Source organism: Numenius arquata, chromosome 13 (genome assembly GCF_964106895.1).
Source record: "Numenius arquata chromosome 13, bNumArq3.hap1.1, whole genome shotgun sequence".
Classification (NCBI taxonomy): domain Eukaryota; kingdom Metazoa; phylum Chordata; class Aves; order Charadriiformes; family Scolopacidae; genus Numenius; species Numenius arquata.
In genome coordinates, this window is record NC_133588.1 from 13,232,737 (window position 1) to 13,250,775 (window position 18,039).

Here is an 18,039-nt window from a genome sequence, read left to right on the forward strand (position 1 = left end):
CGCTGGACTCTTTCCAGTAGTTCCCTACCCCTCTTGAATCGGGGAGCCCAGAACTGGATGCAGAAATCTGGACCAGCTCATGTGTTAAAACTTTGCCAGCGCCATTTCAGACTATTTCAATTCCAATTTTAATGTTTTCAGTGTGCATTTGCGTAAGGAACAGACATACCCATTAGGACTACATCAAACTGATTCCTTTAAATGCCAAACCTGAACCTGAGCACTGTGTCAGTCTCTAAACTCATGCGCACGTCACAGTACTTCGAGATCCCAATCGCGGATAACAGACTGGGATTTCACCATACAAGCTCTGAGGAAAAAGTGGTTTTCGCATACAGGCTGCTTATGGTCAGACTGCGATTTGCTGGCAGGTAAGCTGCTTGCCGTGCCGACCATCACCCACGGGTCGCTGCGGCAGCCGCCTTTTCCTTTACGGTAACTGCAACTGCACGGTCACCCGAGCAAAGGATGAGCACCATCGCTGTGACAATGTATGGGAGCGGGCAGCTGAACTGGCCCAGTTAGCGAAATCCATGCCTGTCACCTCCGATAATACAGAAACCTATGGCAACACACAAACCCAAAACATTAAAAGCTATCACCAGTGAAGAGTCGAAGCTTAATTACTCAGAGCTCTACACAAATTTCATTTTAAGGCACAAAGCAAAAATATTGTTTAGCATTCAATTACATATTTAAAAAATTAATTTTTATTTATATCCTCAGATAAAAAAGCACCTGCTTGAAAAGCATGCTAAATAGTAGTTAATGATGTTATATCCCAACGCAGAACAGGAATGATCCTTAAAAGAGACAGTCCAGACTGGCACTGGATTTGAAGGAAAAACTCTTATGAGAATATTGGGGGAAGTTTTCAAAATTTCCAATGGTAATGTTACCCCTAGACTTACTTTTAAAGATACATAATCCCTAAGAGGCTTAATTCAGAGTCAAATCTGATCTCTCTCTCCTCTTCAAACCATCTCTGCAGCCTACATAGCAGCTCTCTGTTCTGGCTCCTGGGGAGGAATCCTCTCTCACTTTTTTGGGAGCACGTATTTCACGCTGCATTTCTCCTGCCACTCCCCAGATTATTTAACTCTGCGATCATTAACCTTGCATGAAGTGTATTCAAGGATACCTCAGCCTGGTGAGCTTGATTTCTGACATAGATTAAGAGCAATGTCAATACAGTAACACATAAATTTCAACGATCTTTCACTTGCAGCTGTGTAAAAACAGATGGAAAATAAGTCTCCCCTGGGGGAAAGGGAAGTCGGGGTGTAGAGAAGACAAGGCTTTGTAGAATTCCGGGGGGGGGTGGAATCTACCTCTACTACACCTTCCCACTTTCTCATCACTATTTCCAACTGTTTCCACTGTTCTCCTTTGGAATTGAAAAACAAAACAGTAAACCCATGGATCTCTTCCATTTTGCAATTCATGACTGCAACCCAATTTGAGCATTTATCTGAGATGTACAATATGTTATTAAACCTATGAAAATTAACATGACCTTAACTAACGACTAAACATATACCAATATAACAAACTGCCTTTCTTACACTGCATGATCAGAAATTGATATTTGTTCCACACCACCATCAACTAGCACATAAATTAAAAAAAAAAAAAGGCAAAATTAAATATACTTTGTGCAATTCTAAAATGTTATCTCTTTTCACACGAAGCTACTGGTGGCATAGATTCTCCGGTTTTTAATTACACTTTCTTACATTACCAGTATTTCAGATTTATTTGCCTTATTTCCACCTATCAAGATTTTGCAATTGAAGTTTGGGAATTGAATTCAAAACATTCTCATACAGCTTCGGAGAGTACTAAAAAAATAAAGCACAACTAAATTCCTGTAAATGTTTGAAAGAACCAGATTGAACTGTAATTCTGAACTCCTTTCTGCGTGACTGAAGAGAACCAAGAAGATTCTGTGGTTCTGTGAGATGACATCGAAAGACCTGTATCTTTGCCGCCTTCTTGAAGAACTTGAAATTGTGAGACTAGGATATCATACAAATACCCTGCAGATGAGAAATATTTTTAAGTGTATCACATTTGCGATATATTTTTCCTATAATTCAAGTTAACAGTATTAAATGAATGAGACCATCGAAGCTGGTGCAGCAGAAAGGACTTCCAGCCTGCATTGCCAAAACTCACTAGTGAGCTGGTGTCACAAATTTCAGTGTTCAGTCTGACATGCTCCAAGTGATCACACTTCCCTGCGTCAAGTACCTGCCTCCCAACATTAGTGCTCTTAAAAGAAAAAAAAAAAAACAACCACCTCACGTTAAATACTTGTCTTAGAGCAACATCCCAAATCCCTCCCTCCGATTGTCAGTCGCTGGTGTTTCCAGTCACAACAAAACTGGAATCAGTTTCTAAGTTAATCTCTATAATATGATTACAACAGTATAACATACATCTGCACTCCAGCAGATTTTACACCACTTTGAACAAAACATTTCAATGACATCACCTTTACATCTTCTAGATACTCACTGCATCTAGATTAGAAGACAAATTACATAAAAACAATTAACCAAATAAACCTACACAAGAAAATTTGTTTTCTATCACACAGGAATGAAAGTAAGAATACTTTTGTATTTTACAGTAACTCCGATTACCATAACTGACCAAGCGGCATCTTAACTATGCAGACGAAAGCAGCAGCAACAGTACTAATTCCAAGAAGGGGGGAAAAAAGGTTCTCTGAAGACCCCAAAGGATTAAAATGCCTGACCTGCAAACTCTCCCCATGTCAACTGTTTCTCGCTGTGCCCTCCTTAACTACTTTAAAAACGAATGCTAATGTTACCCCGCTGCCTGTAATGAAATCTCCACTGGTATTCCAGTCTAGCAACACGAACACTCTCCTGGAGGAATACGAGAAGGAGGAGTACATGTTACACAGCTGCTTGTCCTAGAAAAATGGGTAGAAATAGCACTGCTGATGCATCATCATCTTGGCATCACCTGCGCTGCAAGAAAGCTAGGAAAATGAAGTGTCAACTTCTGCTTTCAAGAAGCATTAACGTGGCTTTCATCTAATAACCAAGAGGTTCAGATCTTCCAGTCAAATTAATTTAAGCTGCAAAATACTCCCACTTCCAACTGCTATTCCACAAATGTGTTAAAAATACAGCTTTTACTTAAGGGTAGCAAGGAATAAAACAACTGTATCTAAGCAGAAGGCCTAAAAAGTCAAAACTAGTTCATGTACAAATTGAAATGATGAAATAGTTTATGTATACCATAAGCTATACAATCCTGCTCACCGAGCTAGTTCTACAAAGTGTACTTATTCTTAAAGCTACCAGGATAGGCTGGAGTAGGGGAAGAAAATGAACCATTCAGAGAGAAGTCTGCTTTCTGGCAAGGAAAAAAGGGCACAGGCGTATGACCGTACTTGGGTTTTATTAGCAGAGAAAATGCTCTTACATTAGTCATCCCAGCAGCAAATAAGGTATTTCTCCCTCACCCTTTACTTCTCTCCCATTTTGCCAAGGTTTGTCTTTTTTTTTTTTTCCTGGAAACTGTAGGGAAAGATGCCTTTCCCTCAGATTCTCCTTCCTTTTGACCTCAAATCCATCGTCTTAGTACACAGACGATTACTTAAATTCATACAACAAGGTTTTCTGAACTTCCAAATCCCAAGAAACTTGTTGCTAAAATGCTTAGAAAAATATAGACAGAATTGTGAGACTGAAAAACAGGGAGGTTTAGGGAATTTATTTTTTTTTTTTTTAGATTCTGAATTTGCAAGCAACAACTGGTAACCTGGTGCTATGAAGACCACTGGCCATATACTTACACCTGTATCACAGCCTAAATAGTAGTATTTTAGGCAAATCCATTTATGAAAAATCCAACGCTGATATATCCTCTTTATGGAAAAATAAAGTCTCTTTTTCTAAATAAAAATATATGGAATTGAAGTTGTACTTTATGGCAGCGTGGTTGCATATTAAAGCTTTTAACAGTCGAAAACACAACGAATCATGAGCAAACTCTTAGTACAGCTTACAGTCCTTTATCTCTAGCCTGCAGCTTAAAACTAGAACATTAACAAATCTACATAGCGCCTGGAGAAAGATCAGAGCTAGGTAAATGTAGGTCAACTAAACCCATGAGTCAGTGCAACTCTGCCTGCCTACCATTTAAGCAATCAAAGGCTCAAAAATATAGTGCATGACTGTACCTTCCCCCCTTTTTTTTTTTCCAATTCAGGGTTTCTTGGATGTTATTACAGAATCCTTACAGCTGAAGAAAGTTAGGCATTTTCCACACATTTTACATGAATTAATCTAAGGGGAATTTATTCCATTATGAAAAAAAAAAAAAAAAAAGCATCATTCTCAAAAGCTTATTTTCTGATCAGAGCAAAAGCCACATCACTGGCTAGTATCAAAGCACAAGCTGGTGAGATTTCAGTTGCAGCCACAGCGTTACTGGGAGGGTTTAATGAACAAATGGTCCCTACAGCCTGACACTATCATGGGGGCACAATGCAGATCAGACCAGTTTATCCTGAAGACTGTAATTCAAATATTCACAAAAGCAGAGCAGGTTGTGCTCTTTCATTACTATTAGTTTCCATCAAGTACACAACATATTTCAAATAAGAGCAACAAACTGAACAATAACCCTACAAAGAACTGCCAGAACACCAGTCAATTTCTTACACACAAACAAATTTGGTTTATGTAATATCTTCATTCTGTTACCAAAAACGAGGTGCTTGTTGGCATTCTTCCATTTCAAACAAACAGCAGCTACCACAAACTGCAACTAGCCCAAGGAAGCTGTCTATAAAGTGCTGATCATAGTTAGTAGTGGGGGGGGTAAAGGGAGTGGAAGAATAAAAACCAACCCATCATCTTACAGACACCATTGCATTTATGAGTGTAGCGTTATCTTCCCCAACTGTGGAAAGATTCTGTTACCTTCCGGTCTCCGAAGCAGGACTGCCCCAACAAAAAGCTTCTGCTGTTTCACATTTAAAGCTTTCCCCAATTGATCTTTTTGTTCTGTTCCACAGAACAAACAAAACAAAAAGCATGGCTAAAACCAGCCACAATTTTATTTTGTAAATAATAATAGTATACAGAGGGCAATGCAGCTGTATCACTTATATGTGATCATAAAGCAATGGCCCAGTGACAGGAGGAGTATATCTACATTTTATATACCTTTTAATTTGCATCCTATGAGAGAACATCAGGTATTCTTGCTTTATTCTTTTTCAAATACAAGAAAATATCTTCCTTGGATCTTCCACAGGAACCCAAGCCAAGAATATGCATTCACGTGTGATACCAGCAAGAGCCACAGTGAAGAGCTGTCATTTTGGGGCCACAGCAGGAATACCTGGAAAGTGCATTCCAGACAGCAAGCAAGAGGGAGAGAACAACTGAATTGTCAGAGCTGATTACATCAAATCTTAGTTCTTTGGGGAGCAAAACACGGAATTTCTGACACCTTTACACCAACAACTCGACTACTACAAGCCCACAGAACATCTGCCAGTGATCTAGAAAAGTAACATTTTCCACGGTATTTTCTTGTGATGTTAAATCAAAATAAAAGCCAAACAAAAATACTTTCCTATTAAACTCTCCAAGCAGGCAGTCCTTGCAAGTATCAGAAGAAAATTAAATACTTCTACCAAAACAGGTAGATAGGTCCTTCCTCAGTTTTGAATTCAAGAACACTGGTCAGTAAAACACCTATTGCTAAGCCTCTATCTTCACACCCCCAAAGAGTTTGAAAACACCAGCTTCAAGCTGGTTGCTCATAATTGAGCCAAGACATTTACTTCAAGCTCTGCAAGCTCTGCTTGCACTGAACTAGTTACTGAGGCTAATGTGCAAATTGTAAACTCTTCCTATAATGAAGAACAAAAAATAAAGACCTGAATTATTCTGATTTACTGTAGCATGATAAGTACTGAGGAGAAAGAAGTTGGAACATGAAGTTACTCAAGAACACAGCCAGTTTAACTACTATTTTATTATAGGTGGGGCAGGCAAAACAATCTCTCACTAATTTTATCTAATACTTCCCAGCAGAAAACCTTGGTGTTAGCCATTCTTTTCTCCGCCAGACTAAAGTCATTAGGGCTGCAACCTTTTGTGCCAGATACCTACAGCAGAACAAACTTCTGAGAACACAGCAGTAAAATCAGTTTTGCATCTGGAGAACGCTGCTTTGGCCACATTAAATAGCAAATTGTCTTTGAACACCTCACAGCAGTCCACCCAAATTCCAGACATGCTGGCTAAATCTGCATTGTTCTGAGGTTTACAAAAATCTTTATTTAGCAGGTATTTTAGCAACTAAGATTTTGAAAGTTTGTTTTCAGCGAGCTTCTCTCAATTCTTCCAGGTGGAAGAACAGCACATGCACTATCTTTTCTACCATCTGCATAGTTCATAGTGTGGAGGAGCCAGTACATTCCTACCCTGGCAAGGCAGGATGCTCTGGGCTACCAGAACAAAGACAGGCTTTCCCTGTAACGGCCCCCAGCTAGTAAACTGCAGAGGTGCCTGGCAGTGCCCTGTCAGAGGAAAGCCTTTCTTCTTCTGTGCTTACTATACCTGAATTTATCTCATAGGCTACTTTTATCCTTCAAATCCATGATTTTAAAAAGTAAAACATCTAGACTTGGATGAGGTTATTAAAAAGAAAGAAGGGAGGTAGAGCTCTGGGAAGAAAAAATGCAACAAGTCCCTGAGTTTTAAGAAATTAAAGAAGTTTGAATATAAGCACATTTTTAAGTGGTTCAAGAAGCAGATTACAATTGGGCTGACGAGGCTAAAGATGAGGAACAGGAATTAGACGAAGAGATGACACAGGATCTGAAGTTATTGGTAGAGGTGGCACAGCAAAAAAGAAACAGCAAGAACTGGTCTGTGCCTGCCAGACCACCCTGCTCAGGCTGAATTATCACCCAAAATTCTGGAATCGCATAATCCTACTGTTGTCAGAAGTCTCTTTAATTCAGGTATAGAAGTATGTATCTCAGCCCCTTTAATAACACTCCCTCTCTTGGCAATTGCTTCATGCACTTGAATAGCAGATGCCCTTTCCACGTAAGTAAAGGTGCTAACTTTGCAGATACGGCACATGAGATTCTGGATGGCACCCTATTATTTAAGATAAGGAAATTACACTAACAGTTATCCTTCTAAAATCAAGTACTCAAAAGCAAAGCTGCACAAATAAAAAGACTGCCTGCACCTTCATTTGATTACCCCTAGTTTGTGTACATTCAATATATTCTTTACCTATTGCCACTACTCACATCTTTGCAGAGGACTAATACCTCACAGGACCAATACAGGCCCATCCTGGGGGATGACACCACCCTGTTCAGTAAGGACAGTGTCGTTTGTTTGTCAAGCAAGCTGGAAAATACACTGAAAGATAAAGAAAAGTGGGAAAAGAATGGATAGCCTCTGAATAACCATAGCTAAACATTGTGGAAAACTAAAATCTATCCCTAACAGCATCACAGCTAGACAAGTCACCCACACAATGCTTTTCACAAGCAATTACTCAGGGCAGGATTTAGGATAGCTAAAATTAGGCGAGGCAAAAATTAGCTGTCTGGACTCCATCCTGACAAGGAATACAGATTAGCACCTTCAGAGGGCAGTTGAGCCCACCTACCTAGGACTGACACCCCTCTTCTGAAGGCCTACCTTTGCATCTCAACCCTAAAATTCAGACATGCTGAATGTTCAGAACTACAGAAAGTTTAATATCAATGTAAACATGGTGCAAAGTCCTATCAAAACCACATCAGCCACCAAGAATAAAAAAAAAGACAATGCAAAAGCTAACGATACCGAGGGCTTGTAAAGGGGTAACTACCCCAGCAAGGCACCACACATTTAACAGTGACAGAAACACCGGCCGATCATTAAAAACAAGCACCACCTGCTCCATTCACCAAGGCCACACAGTTTTTACTGGCCTTTTCATTTTTGCTGGATTCACAATCCCACCTCTTCTCCTGTGTCAGTTCTGGCACACACTGAACTAATAAGCAAGATGATTATACTCAAACTGAAAGAAAATGTTCCAGATGATTATTTTTAAATTTTTTTGCACTGGGGGAAGGAGGGTTAAGAGGAGGTGAGGAACTAGCATAAAGCAAAGATGCAAGGGTCCAGGACTAAGAAAGAATGAGACTTTCCCCTTTACAATTTGCGACCTGCCAAAAATGGGTTATAACCTCAGAGAAACGGACAGAAATAAACCAGAGAACTTGCGAAAAACACAGTGATTGGTAAATGACTCAAGGGGATCACAAAAATGAAACGCAACTACCATCATGTAATAGCGTCTCCTGAATGTTAAGCTCTGTAACTGCTGACGTTTGAGAAGAATTCAAGAGGTCCTTATACTATTTTCTACCTGCAGGAACTCAAGCCCCTTCCCCACTTCACCACACAACATGTGTGTATTCTGGGTGTCCCCCGGCAGGCAGAAACTGAGGACACCTTCTACTGTTTTGATCCTCAGTATATTCGCAGCCGTCCATCTCCTCCACCAGCCTGATGTGTGGCAGGTGGAAACCCAAGAGGATCTGGCACTGCTCATGACAGCAACTTTGTATTTTGAAGTGGTATGCAAGTTAAAATGAAAATTGGGACACCACACATATGCCACCTCCTCCTGAGATAGTTTTAGAGCTTAAGTATCTGCCACACAATTTTATGTAGATGAGAGATAGCTGTTAAAAATGAATGCAGAGATTAGTACACTGCTGCAACTGAAAAACAAGATAGTAGGCATATTAAACACCCATATTTTTAAATGGCAGCATTAAAAACTGGGTATGAATATGGCAATAAGGGTTACTGCATAACAATAACGCTGTCAATTTTAAAGCCTTTTTTTTTTTCTAGGTAGCTCATTTCAAAAGAATAATACTGATAGTGGTGCTACTTCATGTCTTTTCTTATACGAGATCTTCTGTTAGCATTCTGATTTCTTTTGCACATATGAATGAACAGAATGCGAAACAGAGCACTCAAACTATATCCCAACACATTTACAGTATTGAAGATACTGATATTCTCTTGCTTTCTGAGGGGGAAGAAGGGACCAGGGTAGACCCTGACAGACTACTACTGATGAAGCCCACAGCACTGAGATCAGAGCACACAACCTACAGCTCGTGTACCCCCTCCATCCAGGGAGGAGCTGGAGTCACCCCTTCCTTGGCCTGCACGTCAGCCATCCACAAACAGGGGTATCAATACTCCAAGGGGAGACGATCGCAGCGCAGCGCAGGCTCCTGGGCTCGCTCACAAGGGCAGAGGCGGATGCTGCCTGCAGTGTCCCCGCTGACATCCCTCACCTCCACCAGCGCGGCTGCGGCTCCAGCACCTTCCATCCTCTCCCTCAGTCACACACGGTACAAAGGAGCCACAGCGTTTTAGGGGACCCCGAGTAAATACTAGCCAATTGCCAGCTGATCCACACTGCTGACAAGGTTGAGCAACAACGATGAAACCACACCCTCATATTTCAGCCGGCTGTACTGTGAATTTATAACACTCTCCACTTTCAAACACCACCATTATCGGCAGCTTTTGAAAGAACACGCTTCTCATGTGGCTGTACGTTGCCTCCTTTGGTCCCAAATCCAGTAAGAAAATCTTGTAGATCATAAAAACATTTGGTAAACGTGATCAGTCGTTCACACTATTGTTCAAAATGGCTGTTTTGCAAATAAGACAGAAAATACAAACTGAACCAAGTTCCAAGTTAGTGCTGTCTGCCACTGTTAAATATTGCCACCTCTGGCTACTCACTAAACACACTGGATGTTTTGGACACTCATACTTGGAGCTGACCTTGAAAGATAATATAATAAGCAGTTATTTACTATTTACAAGCACTTCTTTTTTTAAAAGGTGTCAAAAAATAAATAAATTTGACACACAAACACATATATAAAATTTGGTATGCAAACTGAATAGCTATAAAATATCTTAGCTCAACCCTAAAATTTCCAGCTAGAAAAAAAATGTGAAGAACTCAGACTAACTATAAAATCATACTACCAAGAAAATATTGTACGTGCACATGATATGCAGCTCAGCACACAACGAAGTACTGCTTCTGGGAACAAGGGACCCCTCCAGCCCACCGCAACTTCCGATCGTGGTACCCACCCTTACTAGCAGCAGCACAAAGCAAAGGAATAAAATGCGCACAACTGCCCTAATGCATCTTTCCAGGGGTGAACACTGATGAGAACTCGGGAAAAATCTCTATTTTAAGGATGTAATTACACCAAAGCAGAAAACCATAATGGCCTCTACATGACTATCATTAGTACTAAGCGTAATACATGTCCGTTGCCTTTATCCTCCCCAATTAAGAAACCTCTGAGTCTTTGGCAACATCTGAAAGACGGCTGCCAGCATCTGGTATTTACAGTCGTTTTGACTCACAGCAACAAGAGTGACCACCACAATTCAGTGCTGTGTTTGAACAAGGGAAAAGTTCAAAAGACTGAGAACGCAAACCTGTTGACACGAGCAAACTCAACAGCTTTTATTTCTTCTGCTCTGAAAGGTGACTACTCGTCTTTCACACTTCTGTGATTCTGCTGCACTTAACATTTTCTGTTGCTTGCAATGCCAGGATGATAACTTTATGTATCATCTCGTTCTTACTTGCTACGAAAGTACATTAACAGCATAAATGCTTTTTTGTTGCCTGAAGTTTTGTTAGGGAACTTTCACTATCTGTGATTTGTGGAAGCTTAAACTTCTTGTTAAGGGGCAACAGCCTGTGGTCACAGCCTTTAGCTGAGAAGAAAATTGAGTACTGGGAATTGCCTAAATAAGTTGTCTTTGACTTTTTTCCAACTTTGTATCAATTAACTACAGTACTCCACAGAAATTTTCAAACAGTGGCAGCTTTGGTTTTGTATCCCAAAGGCAGCAGAGGAACAGCAAGTGAATTTTTCCATGTTTTACGGGCATTACAGCACTATTTCTTACTTTCTGTGGTAACAGCTAGCTATTATTAGAGACCATATGATTTAGTGGATAGACTGAAGTAGACTGGAACATGAGAATTTGATTCTTCTCGCAATTCAGCTGTAACTTGTGCTGACAATGACTCTTTCTCTATTTCCCTCTCATCATACCTGCTCATATTTAAAATGACAAGACCATCCCATACTATGTACCGGTATAGCACCATTTTTAACCAAATACCCTCATAAGTAGCATGGTATTATTTGAATACAATTAATCTAATTCCTTGTTGCTACCATTAAACTAAGCAACTGAACATTTTCCATTCCCCTCTCCATCCATCCTAATGCTTGCAGCAAGAATCAAAGGGACTATCAATATCTTGCCTCGATCTCCCCCTTTTTTCTGACAGAGTCATTTCTTTCTAACTCCCACCTTGTAAAGAAGGTTTGAATTCATTTCCCTCTTTAAAACTTACACTCAGCCTGTTCAAACAAGAGCTACGTGCAACAGGAACTCCGCTTCACCACACAACCAGGAGCGAGAGTATCTGTGGTTTGATACCACGCGCAGCATCTGAAGTGTGGTACAGCCACACAACCAAAGTCAGCACATCTGAAGTCACCTTTGTCATCCCATACCTGGTAGTCCCACCTGCATTCTAGGAATTTTCAGTGCTAATAACAACCAACTTAAACCACGAACGTATATGTTTGCAATACAGGGTGAAGAGCAAATTATATACATATTCCTGCTGAGATAGGTATGTGCATACAGCAAAGCTGGTAAGTACTGATGAAAATAAGAACATTGTCTTGACACTGTAAGAATCACTATTGGTAACAAGTTGCTACACTACCTACAAAGGAATCCCACTCCAACAAGACAAAACATTTTCACAACAAAAGCCTTCACTTCATTGCATGAATGATATACAATTTGTATTTTAAGCTACACTGGGAAATCCATTGCCAGCCTGTGATATTCATGGGGAAAAATGAGGCAGGAAACCTGTGAATCACTACAGCAGGCTCTAAATGTTGCATGAAAAAACACACCCGCTGCACTGAGGGAATACAGCATTGCTATTTCTGCTAGTATGTTCAGTTTAGTTCAAACAAAACAAACAGAGAGAAGTCTTTCATACACTGAATTCTTTGAAGAAAACCTACTTTCTTGTATTATTTTTTTTTAATGCATCTTTTCACACAACCTATAGAGACATGTTGTTCTTTATAGTTTCATACAGCTAGGGCATTTTTCTCTTCCACCTCAAAGACAAACCCCAGTTGGTTACAGAACCCTTAAGTGATTTTCCAGGTTAACATAACATTCAATGGAAGCTGATCCATATCCCTTTCTTTCCTACTGTAATTCCAATGCAAATAACATACGATGCTTCTTTTAAAACTTCCATACATGATATGAATTCACACACAATACTATAAGCAGCAAAATTCCCAAAAGCACCCTTGCACGTCTTCCAGTTTGTACGGCACTAACATTTGTGACCATCATAGGATTCTTAATTTTACGTTAAACACGTGCTTTTCCATAAGGTGTGTGATTTAAACAAGCCTTACACAAACACTTTGTTAGGGCTACTGTGATTTAAGCTACCTCCTGCCTTACTACAGGTGAAGAAAAACAGATCTTGTAGCTCGCACCAAAGATCAATAAATCTCACACCACCAAACAAGAACGAAAAGTTCTTACATGTATTTAAAATACCAAGGACATCTGCAACTAAATTAGGTATTAGAGAGTCAAATACAAAATGCAAAAGACTAATGCACTTCAAAGTTTTACTCTATTAGAGTGTTAATGAATATATTAACATGAGTGCTAATCTAGCAAAATCCTTTAAAGTGTTTTAAAAAAAAATCAACACGGCACCATTATTGGGAATACTTAAAACACAGTCTGAAAAGCACACGTTACCATTTCACAAAATAAAAATACGGTTTAGAATCCCAATTTTAGAATATTAGACTATTCCATTAGGGACCATTCATTTATGTATATAAATACACACGAACACTTTTTTTCACTATGAAGCATAATCCTTTGTTCCATAATCCCCAGTTTATGTTTAACGATCACACATAAAACACTTCCATCAAAAAGAAAAACCGCAGTTCTAGCATGTTTAATTCTTTGGAAATGAACATCTACATTGTTGAAATGGCATTAGAGTGACAAATGACTGTAATCCAATGGCCCAAAGCCAGCAACTTCTATTACAACAGATTTGGCTGTTTTGTACGACACAGCATGTTGCGTGTGTATCACTAAACAGGAATGAGACTGCTTAGTTTACCTCTAAACAAAACCCCACTTAACTCTACAAGTATTTTAACAGCTACATGAATGGAAAAAGCAGTGTGTCTAAGCAACTGCCTACAAAAACTGAATTTATTATTAGGTAAATGGCTGGATCCATTCTAAAAAGCCTCCAAATCAGTGCTATAGTCTAGAATGCACAGAATAAATAGCAGTGATTCACAAAAAGTGTGCATTTTATTCTATTATTTGCATGCTGCCATATAGTTCCAAATTTAAGTTCTATGTCAGTTTTCTCAGACTTCCTTTTTTTAAGTTAACCAGCCCACATTCTCCCACCATACTCTGCGTGGATTCACCATTCACACTTTAGAAAGACAAGTGATACCTTCTGGCTACCTAAACTCGCAGCTTCAGCTGCAGCCTGAATTCCCGAGACCACAGAAGCCTCGAACAACTACTCACACCACAGGCAAAAGCTCTAGCACAGGGACGAGCTCAGGCCCTTCTCAGCTATGAAAACGGGACGCAAAAAAGGTAAAAATTCCAGCTTCTTGACAACTGAGCAGGACAGGGGAGAAGCAGCAGCTACAGCAAGATGATGCCCTCAAACACCTCTCTCCCACCCACTGGCAGCCCTCGCCCGGAGCCACCTTTCACGTTGTGTTCAGGATGTCCCCCATAGTTTTAGTGTATTTCAGGAACCTGACACACAGAATCCACATTGCCCTCTCTTCCAAGCGCTTCTTTCTGCCTGTAAGGTTACTGTAACATTAGACACATCTGCACAGATGCAAGCAAGCTAGCACAAGAAACTCTTTCAGCTGCATAACAACCTCTTTTTTTTTTTTTTTTAAGATTATTTTTGAGACAGATTGATTTCCTAATCAAGGTCACCCACAAACGCCAGGCGATACACTGCAAAGACAGCACAGAACAACTGCCTGCAGACTGCTTTTGGGTTTTTTGGTTTTGTTTTTTTTTTTTTTTCCTTTCAGAAACAGCACTGGCTTAAGGGAACATCAAACTACACCCCGCCAGGGAGCAACACTCCAAGCCGGCCATAAAAGAGGCAGTTTGCAGTGCAGTATTTCAGGGACTCGGATTGCATGCCCTGTTCCCAGTTCCAGTTATTCTGGTTGCCAGGCCAGACGCAGGCTGGGGTGAGGATGAGCAGCTCACCAGCTTGTTCAGCTTTTTCTGAACACAAACTCTACTGGTTTTTACTTCAGCTGGCTTTGGGGGGGGCAATACGGTGCATTTAAAACGGCCCTGAGTTAATTTGACACCACAGTAATGGTGAAAGAACAAAACAAGCATAAATGATTCATTCTGCTATGGTATCCTTTCCTCTGCTTAACTTGTTTTCACAAGATTTATAAATGATGCGTTAATATTCATTCTTTCTATGAAAAACAATAGGAAAGTAGCTAAAACAACTGTTTATACAGTTCCTACAGAGTATTACTCTGGAATCCAAACTGGAACGTAGTTTTTAAAACATCTTTTTTTTTTATTTTATTTTAAAAAAGCAGATTTTTAGATGACCTTGATGACAAATGGTTTCAACCATTTATATGAATGTATATCCAGTGCTAAATCAGCTCAGCATCTGTAGCATCATACAAAACCTGCAGTGATACAGCATGTTTATTTCTAGCTGACCTTAACAAATAAATAAAAAAACCTTACATATTTTGAACATAGTCAGAACACGCCCAAAAAACTGACAGCAACACTTAAATATTTCATTAAATGATTATGAAATAATGACACGGAATACAGAGGCACAAACAACCAGCAATATCTAAACAGCGTTACCATATACTCATGTGTTTGCTGACAAGCTGGCCATCCAAAATTAATGCCCCTTTGAAAATACACAATATGGTCACGTTTCATGATTCATTTGTTAGAACATGCAAACTTAACTGATGAAAGATTTCTGCCCACTATTATATGAACCCATTAATTGCAGGAATCCAACTACACATTTTAGCTATTAGAAGAGCATGATTTTCTTGAAGACTTTTTTTCCCCTGTGTGACAAAAAAAATGTCTCAATTACAGTACACTCAAATTACAGTCACATGGAAAACTAAGCACTTTTGTTTAGGACTCCGCATTATGACACAAACATAACAACTAAATAATGTTATTTAGTCTTGTGCTCAGAACAGACAACTTCTATCAAAGCTCCCTAATTTGCTACTGATCTGCAATGCTATCATCCTAAAACAAAAACTACATATAAAACTACATCCCTGAACTTATCTTCAGGCTCTCCATCCACAAGAGTCCAAAACATTGTTACCTTACTTCTGCATCATAACATTATATCGCTCTAGAATATGTATTCACATAAACCCCAGACAGCATTTAAATAAACTGTTTACATTGGGGGGGGACGACACCACCCCAAAACACAGAAATAGGGTATGTATAATGATGCAAAGAAAGCATTAACTGAAAGACATCTTACAGATTTGCTTCCAAATTATATACAAATTTAAGCAGCAATCGTCACAGAACCTAAATGCTTTTTAGAATTAAAGACTTTTACTTATGGAGGGGCTTGATTTAAAATAGTATACCTACAAGTTACTACTAAAGATGAATTTACAGTCTAGTTTTAATTACAGATTTGCAGTGCTTCACCAGAAACTAAATCATCAGCTGAACTTTTTTTTTGTTTCAAGGTACACCAATTTAATTAAGCACAGACATAAAAGTGTTCTTAATTCTTCTAAGTCAAGAAAAAAGTTGCCATGTAAAGCCCAGTCTTATGAAACTGACCACATTCACTGCCGGCTAGTACTGAGGGGAGGGAAAAACAGCAAGTAAAACAGCTTCTGAGTTGGACACTGAATCCTTTTGATATACGTGCACTCTAACTATCATTCATTAGGACGGTAAAAAAATGTCCAAAACTAAGTGAGTTTCTTCCACTTTGAAAGAAAGTTGAGGGACACAAAATTTTAAACAAACTCCAAAAACTGTGACTGCCCTCAGAACACCAACATTGACAAAATCACATCCCTCTTTTTCTCAAACATAAATAAATCAAGCTGGACAAGAAATGCCATGATGGTTTTCAGCGATCACAAACTTTTGTTTATGGAAAAAATATTGTCAGTGCCACTAGTGCACAACTTTATTACGTGTGTACCTTAACTATCCTTCAGAAAAAAACCCACAGAATTCAGAATAAAGCATCACCTTGTTTGAAACACTTAAATTTTATGAAAGATACTTTTCTATCACGAAAGATCCGGTTTAACAAAATTATCTGTAACACGATCAAGTTTTCTAAACTTTATTATTAGCTAAAATGAAAGTTGTATGAAGTCTCACAAATAAACACCTCGGTGCACCGCATGCATTGCCTAACGTTTTTGCTTCAAAGCTTTTTGGGAGAAAAACCTTACAGGAAAGAAATAGCGAAGTTACCCCATTCAATCATTTGCTCCAGGCACACACAAGGTAAGACCAGGATCCGAGCTTTTAACTTCCAGTGAAAAACTACCATGATTGCTGGTTTTTGGTCTTTTCCGTGCACAAATCTTCTGGCTGGTTTAATCAGTGGGAGACAGGGAAACTGCACACGCATCGCCGTACACAGTAATCTTGCAACACTCAGCCCTTTGCACCCCAACGCACCGAGTGTTTGGGCGGGGGAGGGAGGTGGGGGGGGATTAGTTTACAAATCTCCTTATTCCCTTCTCATTATAGAATCGCTTCGGTCTCTCCCCCCCGCCAAAAAAAAAAAAAAGGGGGAGAAAAAAAAAAAAGCCCAAGCTATCGAGTCTCTTCCACCCATCCTCCCTGCAGCGGCTCAGAGGGGGGCACGGCACCGGCTTCACCCCGCAGGCCTCCTCCTCCCCTCCGCTCCCTCCCCTCGCCAAGGCGCGGTGACACCGGGGCGGCGAAGGGACCAGCCCCGGCGCCCTGGGCCCCTCGGCGGGGCAGGGCCGCCATCCCGGCCGGCGGCGAGGCCCCTCCACCGCCCTGAGGAGATTCAATGAAGCTGCAGAATCACCCTAGGCCTAGTCCCGGCCACCACGCTCCCCCCCTTGGCCAGCCACGCCACGGGGCCCGGCCGCCCCTCGGAGCCCCTCAGCGGCCCCCTCAGTACCCCAGGCCGGCAGGGCAGGGGCGGCCAGTACCTGGGCGCTGTTCACCGCCATGGCGCCCCGCGTCCGTGGGGAGCTCGGCGTCTCCCGGGCGCCTCACGCTGCTGCCCCCGCCGCCGCCATCTTCTCTCTCGCACGCACCAGCCGGGCGGGCAGGCGGGACGCACCGCGCCTGCGCACGGCGCCGCCGGGGAGGGGCGGGGCGGGGCGGGGCCGCCTCTGCGCCTGCGTGCGGGGCGGGCGGCGGCGGCGGGCGGCGGCGGCGCAGGCGCAGTGGCGGCCGGGCAGGGGGCGGGGCGGCCCGGAGGAAGGGGCCTGGCGGCGGGGAGCGGCGGGACGGGCGCAGCTTCCCTGAGGGGGGGGAGTAGCGGCGGGAAGGGCGGCGAGGCACCCGAAAGGCTTCGCTTTCAGCTGCCGGGCATCGTCTGGGGTGGGAGAGCGGCTGTGATGCGGCCGGCCGTGAGGCGGCCCCAGGCTGAGGCAAGCGGCCGTGAGGCGGCCCCAGGCTGAGGCAAGCGGCCGTGAGGCGGGCCCAGCCTGAGGCGGGCCCGCCGTCTGCAGAGCGAGTGGCGGGAGCCCGGTCCCACAGCGCT

The 18,039-nt window shown here is 41.5% G+C and overlaps 1 protein-coding gene across 2 annotated transcripts in view; it reads right to left on the bottom strand.

Moving 5' to 3' along the window:
• The window catches only part of USP10 (ubiquitin specific peptidase 10), a 55,050-nt gene extending 37,452 nt beyond the window's left edge, over positions 1-17,598 (bottom strand). For both annotated transcript variants that reach the window (XM_074157851.1, XM_074157850.1), the window contains exon 1: positions 17,480-17,598. In XM_074157851.1, coding sequence (XP_074013952.1) covers positions 17,480-17,500 — 21 coding nt within the window. In that variant the 5' untranslated portion in view covers positions 17,501-17,598. The remainder of the gene's footprint in view (positions 1-17,479) is intronic.
• Between the last annotated feature and the right edge of the window lie 441 nt (positions 17,599-18,039).